Source organism: Pholis gunnellus (genome assembly GCF_910591455.1).
Source record: "Pholis gunnellus genome assembly, chromosome: 24".
Classification (NCBI taxonomy): Eukaryota; Metazoa; Chordata; class Actinopteri; order Perciformes; family Pholidae; genus Pholis; species Pholis gunnellus.
The window spans coordinates 10288658-10305433 of NC_136551.1; the positions used below are offsets into that span (position 1 = coordinate 10288658).

Here is a 16776-nt window from a genome sequence, read left to right on the forward strand (position 1 = left end):
GAGAAGACGCCACGAGGAAGAGTGGCGGTTGTGAGTCGGGGATGGAGTGCGTTCAAGGGAGAGAGATGTGTGTGGGGGGGGGGGATGCTGCTAAAAGTTGCAGTCACATCTGTTGCTGTTGGTCAGAGACGGCAACAGAGGCATTTCAGGATGGCGAGGTCATCGTGGCGAGCGTGTCAACCGGGCGAGGCTACCTTCTTGAAACGGGGTGACCGACAAATGGCCCCGGCTGAAGCAACACTTCCCGTTTTCACTGCCAGCAGTTCGCCGAATGTTTCCATCAGTTTCGGAGAAAATAGATGTACATTAACGGGGTCAAAGCTTCACGGTAAAGTGGCCCGTGAAAGGAAGCTGCTGACTGCTGGGTGAATGAATTATACAGACAGACTGTAATAGGCTGTAGTACTGTATCTCCTCATTCTCTCTCCGCGCACATCAAACATACAGTTTCCTCTCTCACACACACTCCTGTTACTATTATTACACAATCTATTACTTATTCAATGCTGTGGCTTTCATTAAATATGAAGCTGTAGTATCGATTCCCATGAATACTTTCCAGGTCTCAACCTGTACTAGCGCGCAAAAATACAATGACATGTTGTACGATGAATATCTGAATGGATTCTCTTTCTTTCTTTAGCTGCAGTGAAAGCTCGGTCCTGTAAACCCCCCTCTAGTGTCGCGTCGCTGTGTTCCGACAGTGAAGCGGTTTAACTATAGGGTTTGGTACTCATGTGTGGGTACAGCCCCATGTCTAAAAGATGTGACCATTTCTATTATTAAGTATGTGAAGTGTTTGTGTCTGGAGAGGGGAGTTCAAAGAAGCAGTGTGCTAGCACTCTATTTTTCTAAAGCACACTGAGTACACACACACACACACTCAGTGAAGAACAGATACATGTGCACGTCTTCCTCGAACTGTGGCACTCACAGAGTTGGAGCTCCCTCTAGGGGTGAGCGCGGTCACATGACCAGCCCTGTGAGTTCACAGGATTTTGAGCATTTCATTCTGACCTAAGCAGATCTCTTCGTACGACCACATGAATACAAACTTTTACTATAGTGAACTTTCAAGGTTTCAAAATTAATTGAGAAATAATATCCTGGGCTGGCGATGAATCAGCGAGTGGTTACACAAAGTCGAATTTGAGCACAAATCGATATTAAGAACTCATTTAACGGAAATCTCATCACAAAACACAAAACCAAAACTCATTCATGACTTTTTAATGCATTGAGAACAAAAAGAGTCAATGATGTTTAACTGTCACCAGAAATCCAGTATGAATACAATACACAATACAGGTTAAAAGAAATGAGCTTCATGTTGCTCACTCGCTTCTACGACACCATGAACTACAGCAGAGAGACGCAGGATTATCGTCTTGAACGGAATGTAGTTGTCAGTAACGTTAGGTAGCTTGTTAGAATATACTGTAACTGTGCTTATACATGGATCAGTGTGGGTGGAGGGGTAACGAATCTCCAGGCTTTGTAGGAATAGCTTTCTGTAATTGTGAGTGGGTGGGAGAGAGGCTTATGCGTGGGCGATGAAGTAACCAGGTTTTATTTCACGGCAAGTGGCAAAGCAAACAATGTAGAGTCTGGTATCGGTGAGTAGGATGGTATTTGTAATGCTGCGATTGTGTTTATTCACGTGTGTGTGTGTGTGTGTGTGTGTGCACAGAGCGTGTTTGGAGGTGTTTCTGGAAGTGTGTGGGGGGTGTTTAGCCTATTCGCAGTCCTCTCCCGGTGAAGTTGTGTCAATGACTCCTAAGTGCTGCAGCCTGGCCATCACTCTTCTCCCCATCTGGTTGAACTCCATCTGAAGCTCCCTCTGGTGCCTGTGACAGAGCGATGGAAGAGACGGAGGAATTTAAAGTGGTCAAGAGGACTGGTTGGTAAACTAGAGGCTGATTCAGCGCTAATAAGCAGTATTGTTGATTAAAAAATGCAGCATTTTTAAATGAGTAATCCCAGCTAGAACTAGTATTCATTTGTCAAAATATGTTAAAAAATGTCCTCTAGACACAAAATGATATTAAAATATTATAGATATTTAGAGAGATTAAAGTCATGGCCTAAATGCACAAAATAAAAACGAGGATCTTCTCTGAGATTAAAGTGGTAAATTTACACACACAAAGGATGGATCAACCTAAATAAATATGCAATATGATGGTGATTTTAGCCCAAAAATCCCGATATCATCATAAACATCTAGACTTGAAAGACTGTTACAGTATCCAGAAGTTACTTTGAATTTTCACAAGTATAAATAAATCCAGATTAATGATGAAAGATAAGAACAAGATGAATGTATTGGTTTCATTGTTATGAAAAGAGTGTTCCTGCTTCCAGGAAGCTTTTGTTGGGACGGAACTCCAGATGCACATTCATTAACTCCATGTGACTCCCCTTCTTCAAACTAAAAGCACAACATGTCTGTATGTGCTTAAACATCCGTCTTATTTATTGCATAGGACGTGTAAATAAGCAATCCCTCTGCCTAAAAAACCTCTGTCTTGGTAACACACACACACACCGTGCCAGACTTACCCGACTGTTGTTCTGCTGGTGAGGTTGCTATTGGAGAACTCTGCTCGGATAATCTCTGGTGTGAGTTGCACCACTGAGCCTTCGCACCTGAGCAAAGACAAACACATGATCTGAGCGGGAAAGCAGAGAAAAGCCTCCAACAACAAGATCGATGGATGCCGATGCTGCGCGTGCTTACGGTTTGTCCATTAGTGGTGGCGGATCCTCGGGAGGGCCGGTGAGCGGAGGAGGCGCTGTGAGTGGAAGTGTATCTGTGCTGTAGTCGACAGACCTATAGAGGACACACACAGTGCTTTCTCCCCTGAAGAGCCAGACCACACATTACCGGAACGAGATAATGGTCAGATATCTACTCCATCTCACTCAGATGAAAGGACCGCTTAGGGTTGTTTAAAATCGGGGATGATAAAGGATCTCCAGAGTGAAAGTTGATGCCACTTACGGGCACAAAATAGAATTAAAGCACAGGAAACACAGGTTTGGGTTTGGGTTTGGAGCAGCCCCCCCTCCCCCCGGCCCTGAACAGAAACTTCAGAACGGCGGGCTCATGAGAGCACAGTTTGAAAGTCATTTTAAGACTTTATTAAACGCCTACAATATTTCATATCACCTCTTTTACTCCTTAACTTAAACTGGTCATATGTTAGCAAGCAAACGTTAGCTTTGTGAGTTAGCTAGCTCATTTAGCTAGACCTGGGAGTTACTATGTTTAAACATCAAGAAGATGACAAACATTATGTACTGTAGAATATTTAACATTAACATAAATAATCTGTATTCAACACTGAGTAGAAGAGGTAATGTAGTATCAATATGATGCAGAGAACGCAACGGCATACTTAATCCTAAAATGAGTCCGCAGTACATAGTGATTGAGTATGTAGTATGCAGTGCTTAGTATGCAGGACTGGTTAGGAAACAGCTGCTACATTACTATTCATTTAGATTGTGTCCGGTTTATGAACGCGAGTCTGGTATTCGCTCCCTCTCGGCCCGGTTTGAAGTCTCCGCTAACTCCTGAGGGAAATGTCTGGCTCTTTAGCTGCTAAACGCTCCGCTGTGTTGAGCGTCTCTTAACAGCGTCTGTCTGATGTTTGGTGCCGAGCAGGTAGTTAACAGTGGCTTGTTGGCGCTTTGTCGCTTTGTTACCGTTTTAAAGTTTGTTGCTCGTCAAGATACAACAGAATCATTTTAATTATTTTTAAGGGAAACATACACTTCTCTTCTTCTCTTGCAGGCAAGTTGACCCTCATCTTCCATCACTGCCACCTGACACGAATGGTATTGTTTGTGTTGGTAAGATAAGAGATTGGGAGTGTAACCGCCGATGCACAGGTGGAAATGAATAAGACTGAGCAGGGTGGCCGGGCGAGAGTCATCTCTCGCATGACAAAAGAAGAATATAAGTACAGCTATCGCACAGATCAGTGCTGACAGGCGTAAAGAGGACACCTTGCCAGGCATCTGATTATGTAACGCGGGGAAGGTGAGGAGAAATGGGAAGCAGACAGAAAGGTGAGGAGACAGGGAGTCGGATTCAAACCCACGCGTTCGCGGCTACGTCACGCAAACAGCGTATTCCCTAATAACTTGGGAATCTGGTCGAATGAGGACTGGAAATTGTTTCATGTGAGAAAAAATTACAACGTCCATGTGATGAATTTCTTTGAACGGTCAGAACCAGAATGTATAGCGTGTGGTATTCCCTGTGACAGGGTGCATAGAGAAGCACACAGTGCACCACATGGGACAGCCCCATGCTGTGTTCACTAATACACCAGGGCAAAATATCATCATTTATTCACTGTCCATTTAGGCTCACGATTGAATAAATCATCATTCGGCGGTGTAAGTGAAGACAGTGTGCTGGGCTCTTAGATTCTGCACAGCCAAAGTATTTCACTCTCGGTATAGAATACTGCTACAGGCAAGAAGCATTATACGGCAACACGCTGCTCCACAAACGGTGTCTTTAGTACAACAGGTTTAAATTCATGTTTCCCTTCAAAAATAAGTCAAACAAGGTGAAACTAGGGCAGAGTACTGCAGTAGTAGCAACGCACTTCAATCAAATGTGCATTGCAATCAAGAGAAACTCTCTCTCTGTGTGTGTGTGTGTGTGTGTGTGTGTGTGTGTGTGTGTGTGTGTGTGTGTGTGTGTGTGTGTGTGTGTGTGTGTGTGTGTGTGTGTTGGTGAAATCAGAGAACACAGTTTGATGTGAAAAATATAAAACTTCAGGGACTATTTAACAAAAGTAGAACTGATGAATACAAGAAGAACAAACGTGCTGTACAGCATTCATCTAGATGTCTCAAATGTGAATAAGATATGACCAGATAGTGGTTGGCCACGATATTTGTCCACGATAACGGAATGATATATAATTATGCCTGTTATGAATTTTGGAAACAAAGACATTTATCGTGTTATGAATGAAGCTTCAAACTATTCCGTACAACCCTAGTAATCACCCATGTAGTCCTAACTACTGCAGAAGGTCTGCTCTCCTTAAAATAATGCAAATGCACCTTATTTTTGGGGGTTTTAAACCAAAGAACAAAAAGGAGAGCCAGAGAAGGAAACGCCACACATCTACGCTCCCATCGTAAAAAGCCTGCCTCCGACTACGCCCACAAACAGCAGCCGCACCACAACTCCTACCACGGTGAGCGATCAACCCTGAATCATCAACGGAACATAAATGTAACAGTCCAACGCTGGCGAGGCTGTCATCTTTCTGTGACATGATGAATGGGATCTCAAGCTATTAAATATTCGAGCTTTGTCTTGGCAATTTGACAGGATAAATATTTACTCCAAGAAGATTAATGTCTACTCCAAGTGACCACTTATTAGAGCAGCAGGATGAGCCTGCGTCTTACAAAGCTTTCAGCATGTGACCGACACGTAAAGGATCTCAGCGTGAGTGCAGACGGACAACATTAGAATGATCCACTGGGTGTGATTGGGGGGAAGAGGACACAATGAGATGTACCCTACTCTACATACTGTTATATTATATGCAGGAAAATGCTACTTCTGACAATGTCAAAAGCTGGAGAAGCTAGAATTACTCGCTACCACAAGGTCATAAGTTCAAATTCTTCCACGGGCTGGAAAGACATGGACAGCGGAAGTGAACAACAGCCCTTCCCCCTCTGTAAACAAGCAGTGTAAACATGTGCTAGTACTTTTCTCCCCACCAGAGTCCAGTTGGAGGTTCTCTGCGGTTTAACTTCTGGGTGGCTGCTGTCAGTGCAGTGTGAGGGCCCTCTGGTTCAGCTTGACGTTCATGATAAAGTTTAGTTCTGGCCTACCTGCGTGTGGCACAGTCGCTGGTGAGAGCTGGTTGGTTGGACAGACACCTCGAGGTAAGCGAATCAAAATCCTTCCACGTCATGAGCCCTTCGATCACTTCCTGTTGGTGGTAAAGAAAGAACACAAGCCACATCTGGATTAGTCCAATCAGATATAAAACAGGAGCTGGTTTCAGATTAAAGGTATCGTACGGATAGTCCGTCACAAAGGACTCTGACGGAAAGGTACAGTGGTGAAAAAATTCTAAGTAAAGAAATTACCTTGTGGTCCAGAGACTTCTGAGTGTGTGGGGTTCGTGCCTGTCCGCCACACTTAGGGATCGTATACCTGCATTTGGAAAGCAGAACAATCCGGTCTATAGCAGGGCATTCTCTAATGCAAGCACAGAAAATAGTTTTCTTTACTTAAACAGAGACTTACAGTTTATAACCATAAATATCTATTTACTCATGTGTTATTACCTGGGCAGGGGGCAGAGGTGGAACTCCAGCTCACTCTCCAGGTATTTAGGGGTCGGTTTGTAGGTCTGCAGGCCTGGATCTGGGTTCTAAAACGCATGAAATGAACACGGAAGCAACAGTAGTTTAGATCATACCGATATCCATCATGTATCCTGTACAGAAACACACTTAACCTTCTATTTCAGACTTTGTATCAACGATGGTAAATGTCAGCCGTACGAAGATTCGGAGTGGGTTTGCAGGAAAAGGTCTGAGCAGAGCTTCGGGGGCGCTGAAGGAGAGACGGGCAGCCTTCACTTCCTCCCATGCCTTGGACTCCACGGTCATGGGAGGCTGCGCTCCGACCTCATTGGGCACCAGCTCGTCCTAAAAAGCACAGTGAGAGACATGTTAAAAAAGGTTCGGTGGATGAGCGAAGAAATAAATGAAGAAATATATTTCTCCAATATTGAAATCTGTACGATGTAATCCAGGAACTGCAGAGTTACCGGAGCTCCAGTGCGAAGTGGTCTGGCCAGAGTGGTGGGCATATAAGAGTTAAAAGCATCCCAGGCTGACACAGGCTGGTAGCCCATGAGCTTATAGTGCTGGGGAACCTAGTGACGGAACAATACCAACAATGATTATGGTTCTAACAGCAACAGAACGTAGAAACACAGAGCTAGTGTGTATATAAAACTATATTGCATTCATTTCATATAGACAGTTAAATACGAGGTCACAGGTTCTAAGTATGAAATGTAAAATCAAGTAAGCAGAATGTCAAACACAGAATACATTAAACATACTCTAAATTAATTATGCTTGTTGGGCAGTGCTGGAGAGAGTACTCGTATGTTTTATATATGTTTTCTTATTTTGAAAGTTCAACCTCAGCCCCTATAATAAGCTGTGCAACCAAAATACAGACTGAGGAGTACATATCTGTTGAATTGCTAAGCCTGATGTTGAGATGGGCCGGTGCTGTGATCAATGCCTACTTGAAGCTTGAAGAAAGGAATCCGTGTTGTCACAGTCACGTCAATAGGATCCACAGGCACCGGGACCAAATGACTGGGAGCCTGGAAATACCAAGGAGACAAATGGCATTATTTGTTCAATCGAACACTGAGGCCTTTTTTCTGCGGGCCTGCTGGAAAATGAGATTTAATCGAAGTGCTGGAAAGTGAGCTTCCTCTTGGATTCCCCGGCTAGATCAGAGGCGTCTTTCAAGGGGACAGAAATGGCATGAAAATGGTTTAAAGTGCAGGACAAAGGCCTGCACTCGCTTTTCATATGTCACAAACCATTTGGTGGTTTAGGAGTTCAATTAACAAGACAAGAAGTGGTTCAGCTATCCTGTTGACAGGCTGCTGATTACATTTTTGGACATTGATGGGAAAGTACATTTCACAATAACAACTCGTGATCTGCAGTTAGGCTGTCAGCTGTCATGTACTCACCAGTGGGTCATCTTCATCGGAGAAAACAGGGAAAGCAAATGGAAAGACTTTGTCTGGCGAGATCGTCAGATCACAAGTCGTCTCCTCTTCAACTGAAACAAAGGGAGACAATTAATACGGTAAAAAAGTTCATTTCTACAGGTCAGTGAGAAACGGTGCGACATTGAATGTATGACCCTGTCCATGAGGCATGCATGTATGTTCTAGGACGCTCATGATAACCAGAGGGGGATTACATTCTACCTCTGGGAATGAACTCCATTAAGCATGCTTTACTGACACGGCATAATGAGATTACTTCTGAATGAGGAGATTACGGGATAATCAAAACCTTTCTTTGCCACGGGCACGTTCTTCATGCTGTCGGACAGCTTCTTCAAACGGACCAGTCTCCGGTTCATGCGACATCGGATCACGATCTGCAAGGGAGAGATGTTAGCTCCTGGTCACATCCACCTCCTCGAATCTCAGAAGGAGGAACACAAAGTTTTTCTAACTTCTCCACAAGAAAAGAAAACATTACTTTACATGCCACTAGATAAAGAGAAGCATGCTCTTCCTGTGTCTTTAAGACAACATACCCATGAAAACCAACTGTACTGTAAAGAATATTATATATTTAGTGTGAGGATCTTACACAAGGCTAAACTAAAGAGACAGGGCCGCTGGGATGCCGGTCCACTCCTGAGGGAAGGGGAAAGTATGTGTATGCGTGTGATGTATCTGTGCATCTATGCAAATGCAGTTGCATGTCTGCATTTGCACATGTACCTCGGTGACTATACGGCCCTTGGATGTGTTTACCTTGCGTGCTGCCTGCTGGAACAGTCTGAGGGCTCTTCGTCTCAGCTCCCACTGAAAACTGGGGTAAAACTGGAAGGACGGGGCTCCATCGCAGGCCTGGAACAGGTCAGAAGTCGCACTTATTGCTCACTTTCATGTGCTCGTTTGGCGCGTGCAAATGTGAAGGACCATAAAGTGAAATTTCACGAGGTCTCAGCTCGAAATGACAGTAATGTGAGTGTTGAATTGAATAAAATTGCAGATTCATTTCATTCGAGACCAATGAGAGCCAGGTGCTTTCTACAAAAAAGAATAAAAGGCAATGTATTATCTCGATGTTCAACACACCACGGTGGACGTTTACCTGTCCGGCTTCACACAGCACTCGTCTGGAGGAAAGTTTCGGCTTCCCAGCAGCAAAGTCTTCCTCGTGAGGTACATCTCCTCTTTTGACCTGCAGCAAAAGAGTACAGAGGGAGCTCGGTACACGGCAGGAAGCAAAACGTAGATTGCTGCTCTTCCTATTCTTTTTGCTAAAGCCTTCAGAGTTCTGTCAATGACAGATGGTGCATGGCCAATGGAAAAAGAACATTCCAACATGTTTATCCTCTATAGTAAGGATGCCTTGAACACTTTGGCTGAAGAGGCAACAGTCTCTTTGTCACAGGAAGAAATAAGCTTGATGAGGTATGTCGTAATTCTTCCCAACCATCGCAGCCATGACAACTAATGCAGTGGAGCACGGGCTCGTTTGTTTCTAGGAATGAAATGTCAAGGTATCAATTAATCATTTGACCATGACAATTGACAACAAAAAAAAAAAAAAAAGAGTCAAACCGTTTGTCATTTTCCCAGTTCTTGTCCTAGAAACTAAATCACGGTTAAGCAACAGAGCAGTAAATACTGTGATACAAACAGAAGAGGCTTCTCTGTTGAGTTATTTATGTTCTGGCCTGAAGTCAAGACTCCAAAGACAGCATATAGAAGATACTAGATCATCCTCACATAAAAACAGCACATAAAATACCCTATTGTGGTGAAATGAGGCTGTAAACGCAGGGTTTATGGCTGTGTGTGTGTGTGTGTGTGTGTGTTATAAACAGTGCAGGTGGAGAGGAGTCGGGGGAGGAAGTGCTGCTAAGTGTCTGTGAGAGTTCTGTCAACTATTCAAATAACTTCTTTCTGAGGAAACACACACACTCAAATTTCAAAAGTCATGTTATTTCGTCTTGGTCTGCAGATTTCCTCCGTGAATCAATACAATCAGTCACAGACGCAGCACGACAGTGTGGATCTAATAATACAGCAGCTGGATCGGGTTGTGACATTGGTATTTGTACGACACATCCAATAAATGTCATGTTGACTGAAATAGGCCTTACACAGAAAGGACTATTGAATCTCTCAAGACAAACAGGTAAACATGCGAGGACAGAATCATCTCGTTTAAAGATCACCTCAGTATCAAACTAATCCTGTGGGTGTACTTTGAAAAGCGCTGCTCTACATCGGACTGTTCTAGCTGGAAGAATGACAAAGGCACACTGTCTCTCTCTGTCCACATTAAACCTCACCATGTACTCATGCAGCGCCATCTCTCTCTCCTCCGCTATCTGCCGCCTGGTGTGCTCCGACACGGGGTCCTTACCAAGATGGACTTGCCTGAATCAAATATATCAATATATTTAATAAAGTTGTCGTGTTGAAAAAACAAACAATATAGTAAAAAAGTAATATGTGACAATACAAGCAAGACACATATTTTATAATAATGTTCTGTCATGTATCTGTACGTTCCTGCTTAACTTAAATGTAATTTGCTTCATGGTTTGAATTTGATTATCTTCAGCTTGTGGTTAATGTGATGCAGTATATGCTTTTAAAATAACATGTATTTCATATTTCATTTGTACCACATGAGCTGGTTGGCTTGCTCGTCCTTCACGTTTTGTTGAACCTTCTTCATGAAGAGGGCTTCCTTCATCTGTCTGTTCTGCAGACCAACCGTGCTGCCACAGGATATGGCTGAAGTAAAAAGGGGGCGCCGCCAAAATAAGAGACATACTTTATATGAATAATCTGAAACGCTATTTACTTCAGAGAAAAAAGAAGAATACAACAGGACCGTAATACGTTAATTCATAACATACAACAGGTTTGTAGAGGTGACATGCACGTCACAAAAACCCTTCAGCTAAAAGAGTAAAAGCATCGGGGGGCATCTACCTCCCCTCAGGTCTTTAGAGCTGAGCTTATCCGTGTCTTTGATCAGCATCTTTGCCACGCCTGCAGGAGTGCAGACATCTACTGGAGGCTTCACACCAGCCTGATCTGCCAATGTCTGGAGGACAGGTAAAGAAATAACAGCATGAAACAAGACCTTCATGAAGGTGCAAGAGAGCCTCTCATAACTACTGACAAGAATGGATTCATTAACCTCTTAATCTCCTATTTCACAATATCAGACTGTTACTGAACCACTTACGCTACCTTGGATCTGTCCGCCTCCTTGGTCGACCTGCATTTGGTTTTACTTCGAGGGGGCGTTTGGCTGGCCGGTGAAGGTCCTTTGTATTCTGCAGGCACTGCATCTCCATGACCCGACTTGCTCCCCAGCTCACTATGATGCAGAAAAATAAGCAGCGAAGTACAATATTACAGGGACAAACTTGTTTTAATTATGGCAAAAAATAGATTCATCAATACAGAACGCTCATTTGACTGCAAGTGACAGTATTTGCGACTAATCTGAGGCCGCTGGTGGAAGCATCTGGAAGAACAGACAGTGGATGGGAAAATGAAACAATGGGGAGGTGGTGGCGAGCCCAGTAATTGGCTGGTTCTCGTTTTGAGGTCCAGGATGACAGCGGCTCTAAATTGGGTTGTTTGTACAATGATATATGGACAGCGGGGAGGCTGAGCTATGAGGTCAGAAGCCAGGTAATTCATTTTCATTATGTTTACATTTCTTCAGCTGTCAGATTGTGTCAGTGACCCCTTCGTGTAAATGGCGGCTGGGTGATAATTAAAAAGGACATCTCAATATAGATACAAGAGCGTCTTTATTGACTCAACACTTCTCACCCAATCACAGCTCAACATCATAAACGTCCCAAAGATTTACTGGGTTGATTTCAGGATTTATTGGGTGTTGGAATGAGGGAAAATGCAACATGGACGCAAAGTCGGTGGAGATATTAAAATGATCTGTGTATTTTAAGAACAGCCTCCATCTGAGTCAGATAAGTCAGGCAGGGGACGCTAAGCAACAAGTGAGTAGCGGGCCCTTGGTTCCAGCTGGAAAAACATTTCTTAATCTTTCAACAGCACACATCTCATCTTTTATTTGGTTCCACCGCGGGGAACGACAAACAGAGGGGGAATGTTTAATAATATGCTAAACATCCATCGGGAGGCATATCCATCTCGATATCGCTGCACCAGCGGCCGAGCTATTTTCATGAATTATTAACTTTCGGCCGAGATAACACCAAGACAGCGCGGTGGATGGAGCTACTGCTGTGTGATGGATGGCACCATCTTTTCTCATGGGAACGGAGTTAAACATTAGGTTTCACACCGGCTGAATAAAAACAAACTAATGGGAACTTCTAATCAGCACACAAGCCCATTTTCCAGTTGAATCCAGTTGGGTGCCCCAACATGGACCACCTAGTTTGTTAATGAGTTTGCACACACAAACCTGAGAGCTGTTTTCACTACTGGACAGCAAGGAGAGACCATTTCATACGGTCATTCATTTCTCATGACGACCTAATGAAGCACCACAGGGAAGAACGAAGTGAACTATGTTCACGTTGTTCTATAACAGCAATGTGTGCTGGGACTGAAGTATTGAGATGAGGGATGTCCTCGATTTGACACATTCTTAGTCGACTAACACTCACATGTCCACTAATAGATTAGCTGATTTTGAGTTTCTCTACAAAGAATCACATAAAAGCACCACTTTAAATCTTGTGTTTACCAGTGATGTGCTCATTGGTTTCTTGGAAAGAAGTCTTTCAGCGTGAAAATGCATAAAAAAAATGACTTATCAACCAAACACTTCTCAAAACGACCAATTAGTCGACTGAGATGTACTGTCTGATTCTACGGGAACATGTCAATAGAGTGGACGGGACCTTGTGGAGAGAGCAGAGACTGCAGTATGAGATAGCACAGTATCATAAGATAACATAGAAACACAACAAGATGCTACAGTCAGAGAATGTAGGCCATCTTGTTTTGATGCAACAAAAAGTGAGCCGAGAGGGCGGAGCTACAACTGAATGCTGAATAAGACCATTTTTAGGCGACCAAAGAACTCATGTTTACAATGTTTACTGAGGTAATAAATCAAGAGAGAAGTAGAGTCATTTTCTCATAGACTTCTATACAACTAGAGGAGTCGCCCCCTGGTGGACACTAGAGAGAGTTAAGGCACTTCAGCATTAGCTTCACTTTTCAGACCCGGAGGTTGCCGCCTGGTTACACCGCATTAAAAACATATGGAGCTTCGGATCCTTCTACTAAACAATCAACCGCTGTAATCACCTGAGGGCTAGGTGAGGGGCGGAGCTCCCGGTGATGGTACAGAGGTACGGTCTGCTGTTGAACTGCGAGATGATCAGCTGGATGGTGACCTGACAAGTCTCATATTGGAAAGGACTGAAGGTCACCATGATCTTTTCTTCGCCGTTGGCTGGTATCACACCTGGAAGAGCAGGACCACAGGGATGAGAGGGTGTTTGTGTATGTGGCTCTCCTCCGTCACTGATTAAGATACTAGCGACAATTGGCTAAACACAGCACACAATCCTCCCAATCTAAGTCAGTTGCAAACAATTAAAGAGGTAGAAGTACATATATATTCTAAATTGTAAGATGTCGGTGTGTAACGTGGCCATGGTGTATTCTCTGTGTAGAGAGGGAAAAAACAGAAGCACTTCCAAAATAGAAATACTCATTTGTATCTTTTCTTCTCATTCCAGGTTTGTACCTCAGTTAAAACTGCAGCTGTAATTCTAAGTGCTGGTTTCTGCCGCGTGTTATGATGCTCCCCAGACCATGAACACTGCTCAGTGGAAGCTGGAGGCATCCTTCAATTTCTGTGGCGACTTGTTTAATACACAACCAGTCAAAGGTTTTGAGGAAACGCAGCACACCTGCTCTCCTGATGGGTTATGTCCTTAATTTGGTGAGCAAACTGAGATCCGGCGATGGAAAACTGACTTTATTTATCCATTCCACATTTAAAGGCAAATTCTAAAATGCATCAGTTATATAGAGCGTAAATCAAATGCAAATATGTAGAAATCCTGTGCACTGCGATGAAACGGCAGGTTGATGTTAAATGAAATGATTTCACTCGTCCATACCTGTAAGGGGATGGATGGAGAAGGCCTCGTGGGGATCAATAACGTGCACCTGGAACTCAAAGTCGATGGGGCAGCTGCATCTCAGAGGAATAGCACATCGAACACTGGAGACGGGTGGAAAACAAACAACAGATGAGAACATCTGTCTGTGGTGTGACACCAACGGGTGAATGGAAGCATGCTTGGTTGTATGGAAGAATACAAAGAGACAGCCAAGCCCTCAGGCAGATGGGAGGTTAAAAAACAGTCCACTGAAGATCCCAACACATACTGTACGACACACACACACACACACACACACACACACACACACACACACACCTTTGCCCAAGTGGTACGACTGATAGGTCGATACGAGGAGGGATGTGCAGGTCATCGATGACAGGGTAAGCATGAACTGGAATCAACAGGTTCTCTTCCCCCTTGGAAAGAGTGTGGGTGGGTTGAAAGAACAAGACGAGAGAGGAAACACGATAAGGTACGGAGATAAGACAGATAAGAAGTCTCAGAGCAAACATGGGAACGCATCATCGAAGCAGAGAAGTGAAAGCAGCAAGCAATTCTTTCTCGTGGTTGTTTGACTGTTTGCTTTGAGACTCACTTGTGATTCCCAGCTTGCACTAAATGCCAAAAGTCTAAAGATGTGTGTGTAAGCTGCTGGATCCTGACCTTGCAGTGAACCCGAATGCAGTCGTAGAAGTAACGCCACTCGTCTGGACAGAGCCTGACCTTCAGTGTGTAGGCGAGGCCCGGGATGAGCCGATACTTGGGAGGCAGACGGATGGGAACGAGGTTGAATCATCAGAAACGACACTGATTGCGCTGATTGCCAAGTGGAGTCGTAATGTTAGTTTCAGGTCAGCAACTTCTAATTTAAAAACATACCTTTTTGGTATAAGTTGTTTGGAAGTGCTTGGTTTGGGTGGGGATGATGTGAATATTCACGACTTCAGAGGAGATGTTGATTAGTTTCTGAGAGAGGGGAAGAGGAGAGAAGAGATTTTCCATCCAATCGTGTGCACTTGAGAAAAGCATTTCCATATTCTGTATTTACATCCAGTCTACAGTGCCTCCTCATGTATATATGGGGTCAAATTAGTGCCTATTCAATTAAACAAAATGTAGCCTGGATGGAATCCAAATGAGATGAATTAATGTCAGGATGAAGCCTGTGAAAAAGAGTTAAAAAGGATCAACTAAAAGGATATGAACAGAATTCTTCTCACCAGGATCTTTGTGGAATCCTTCCCCGGCTCAAACCCACTGAAGTGAAGCACTGGAGGCTCTGCTTGGATCAGGTTGTTGCTTTTCAGTTTGGCATATATTTCTATAAGGAGAAAAAAGCAATTAGTGAAATGTAATAAGCGAAGATGTTTTACATAAATATATTTTTAAAAGATGTTTAAGTGAGAGGCTGAATACAGTATAAATAGACTCCATCAGAGGGTTTCAGGGGTCATGATTAATATGTACTTGATTCCAGTAGATGATTGGGAGTATTGGCTCTGCTCCTGCTCTCCTCCACCAGCTGGCTCAGAGGCAGAGGGGCCCCCCTCCTGAGGGGCTCCGGCGGTATCTGCGGGGCAGCGGGGGCCACCTGCATCCTGGCAAGAAAAGGTCAGCTCGGGCTCCTCATGAGAGAAATGGCAGAAGGCTGGAGGACAGACAAGGAGACCGCGGTGTGTTGGGAAACATTGTGCTGGAAAACCTATGAATTTATAATCAGAATACAAGAGAGACACGGAGGGACAGCAGGTTATTATGTGTGTGTATCCAATTGAGTTACATTTATTTTGTATATGTATATATATATGCGTGTATACATTTATAGATATATATATACACACATACATATATTTATGTAATTACATACATGCGTGTATATATAAATATATATTTATTTATATACATTTACTGTCATACTGTTGATATAAAGTCAATACTAATATCATTTAAATACATTTTTACATTCAACACTCTAGACCCTATAAGGAAAAACGGAAATAATTTAGCAAATGTATTACAAAGAAAAAAATGTTTATATCACATTGACTCAGTTGGACTCCAAACCAGACGTCTCAAAGGTGATCAAGAGAAACAGGAAGCACCTGAGCTAACGCTAAGCATTAAGGGATATTGTGTTTAGACTGATGAGGAAAATAACATAAAACATTTTAGCACGAGGCTGGAGAACAACTAAATGTGAAAAAAGTGAAGGTGTCTGAATATAATTGAAATGCACCGTATTAGCGCTATATATATATAAATAAATACGTTTGTACCTGTAACAAACCTAAGAGCAACGTTAGCAAGGAGGCTAACAATAGCAAATAACTCCGGTGTTGCTAGCCTAGCGCTACCTGTTAGCTTAATTTAACTAAGTTACGCTAACGTTAACTTAGTAAGAGTTTTATCAGCTTTCATGAAAAACCGTTTGAACAATGGAACTTCAGAACTTACTTAAGCTTTAGACAATAGGTTGTATTTAGTAGTTCAGATAAAGCTGCCACACTCCGTCTATTTTCGTAACAGAAGCATCTTTAGTTTAATGCATCACACCTGCTGCTCTCGTGATGAGCGGAAGGACCACTCTCTCTAACACTACCGTTGCCATAGAGGCGCTCGTGCTCTGAGTGGGCGGGACCAACATCCGGGCGACAACGATTTGTTGGCCGCAAGTGCCGTTAAACTACGTTAATTACCCAGATCAATACCGGAAGCTAGCCATTCCACCTTCAAAATAAAAGCATAGACTACAAACTGTGTATGTATTCCTTGTTATTACTTGCTTAGTTAGATACAGTAAAGATATAATGTATTTAATCACA

The 16776-nt window shown here is 43.2% G+C and overlaps 1 protein-coding gene across 1 annotated transcript; it reads right to left on the minus strand.

Annotated features, from left to right (window-relative positions):
• Positions 1 to 1695: 1695 nt before the first annotated feature.
• On the minus strand, positions 1696 to 15551 carry cfap221 (cilia and flagella associated protein 221; the record flags this gene model as incomplete). The annotated part of the gene is made up of 24 exons (XM_079185935.1): positions 1696 to 1847; positions 2563 to 2649; positions 2741 to 2833; positions 5881 to 5981; positions 6142 to 6208; positions 6343 to 6428; positions 6562 to 6708; positions 6831 to 6938; positions 7323 to 7403; positions 7785 to 7876; positions 8116 to 8203; positions 8589 to 8684; positions 8932 to 9021; positions 10142 to 10229; positions 10481 to 10592; positions 10794 to 10908; positions 11058 to 11187; positions 13125 to 13284; positions 13949 to 14052; positions 14270 to 14370; positions 14618 to 14713; positions 14834 to 14920; positions 15175 to 15275; positions 15422 to 15551. The coding sequence occupies 24 exons, from the start codon at positions 15549 to 15551 to the stop codon at positions 1736 to 1738; spliced, it is 2472 nt and encodes an 823-aa protein (XP_079042061.1). The 3' UTR covers positions 1696 to 1735.
• Between the last annotated feature and the right edge of the window lie 1225 nt (positions 15552 to 16776).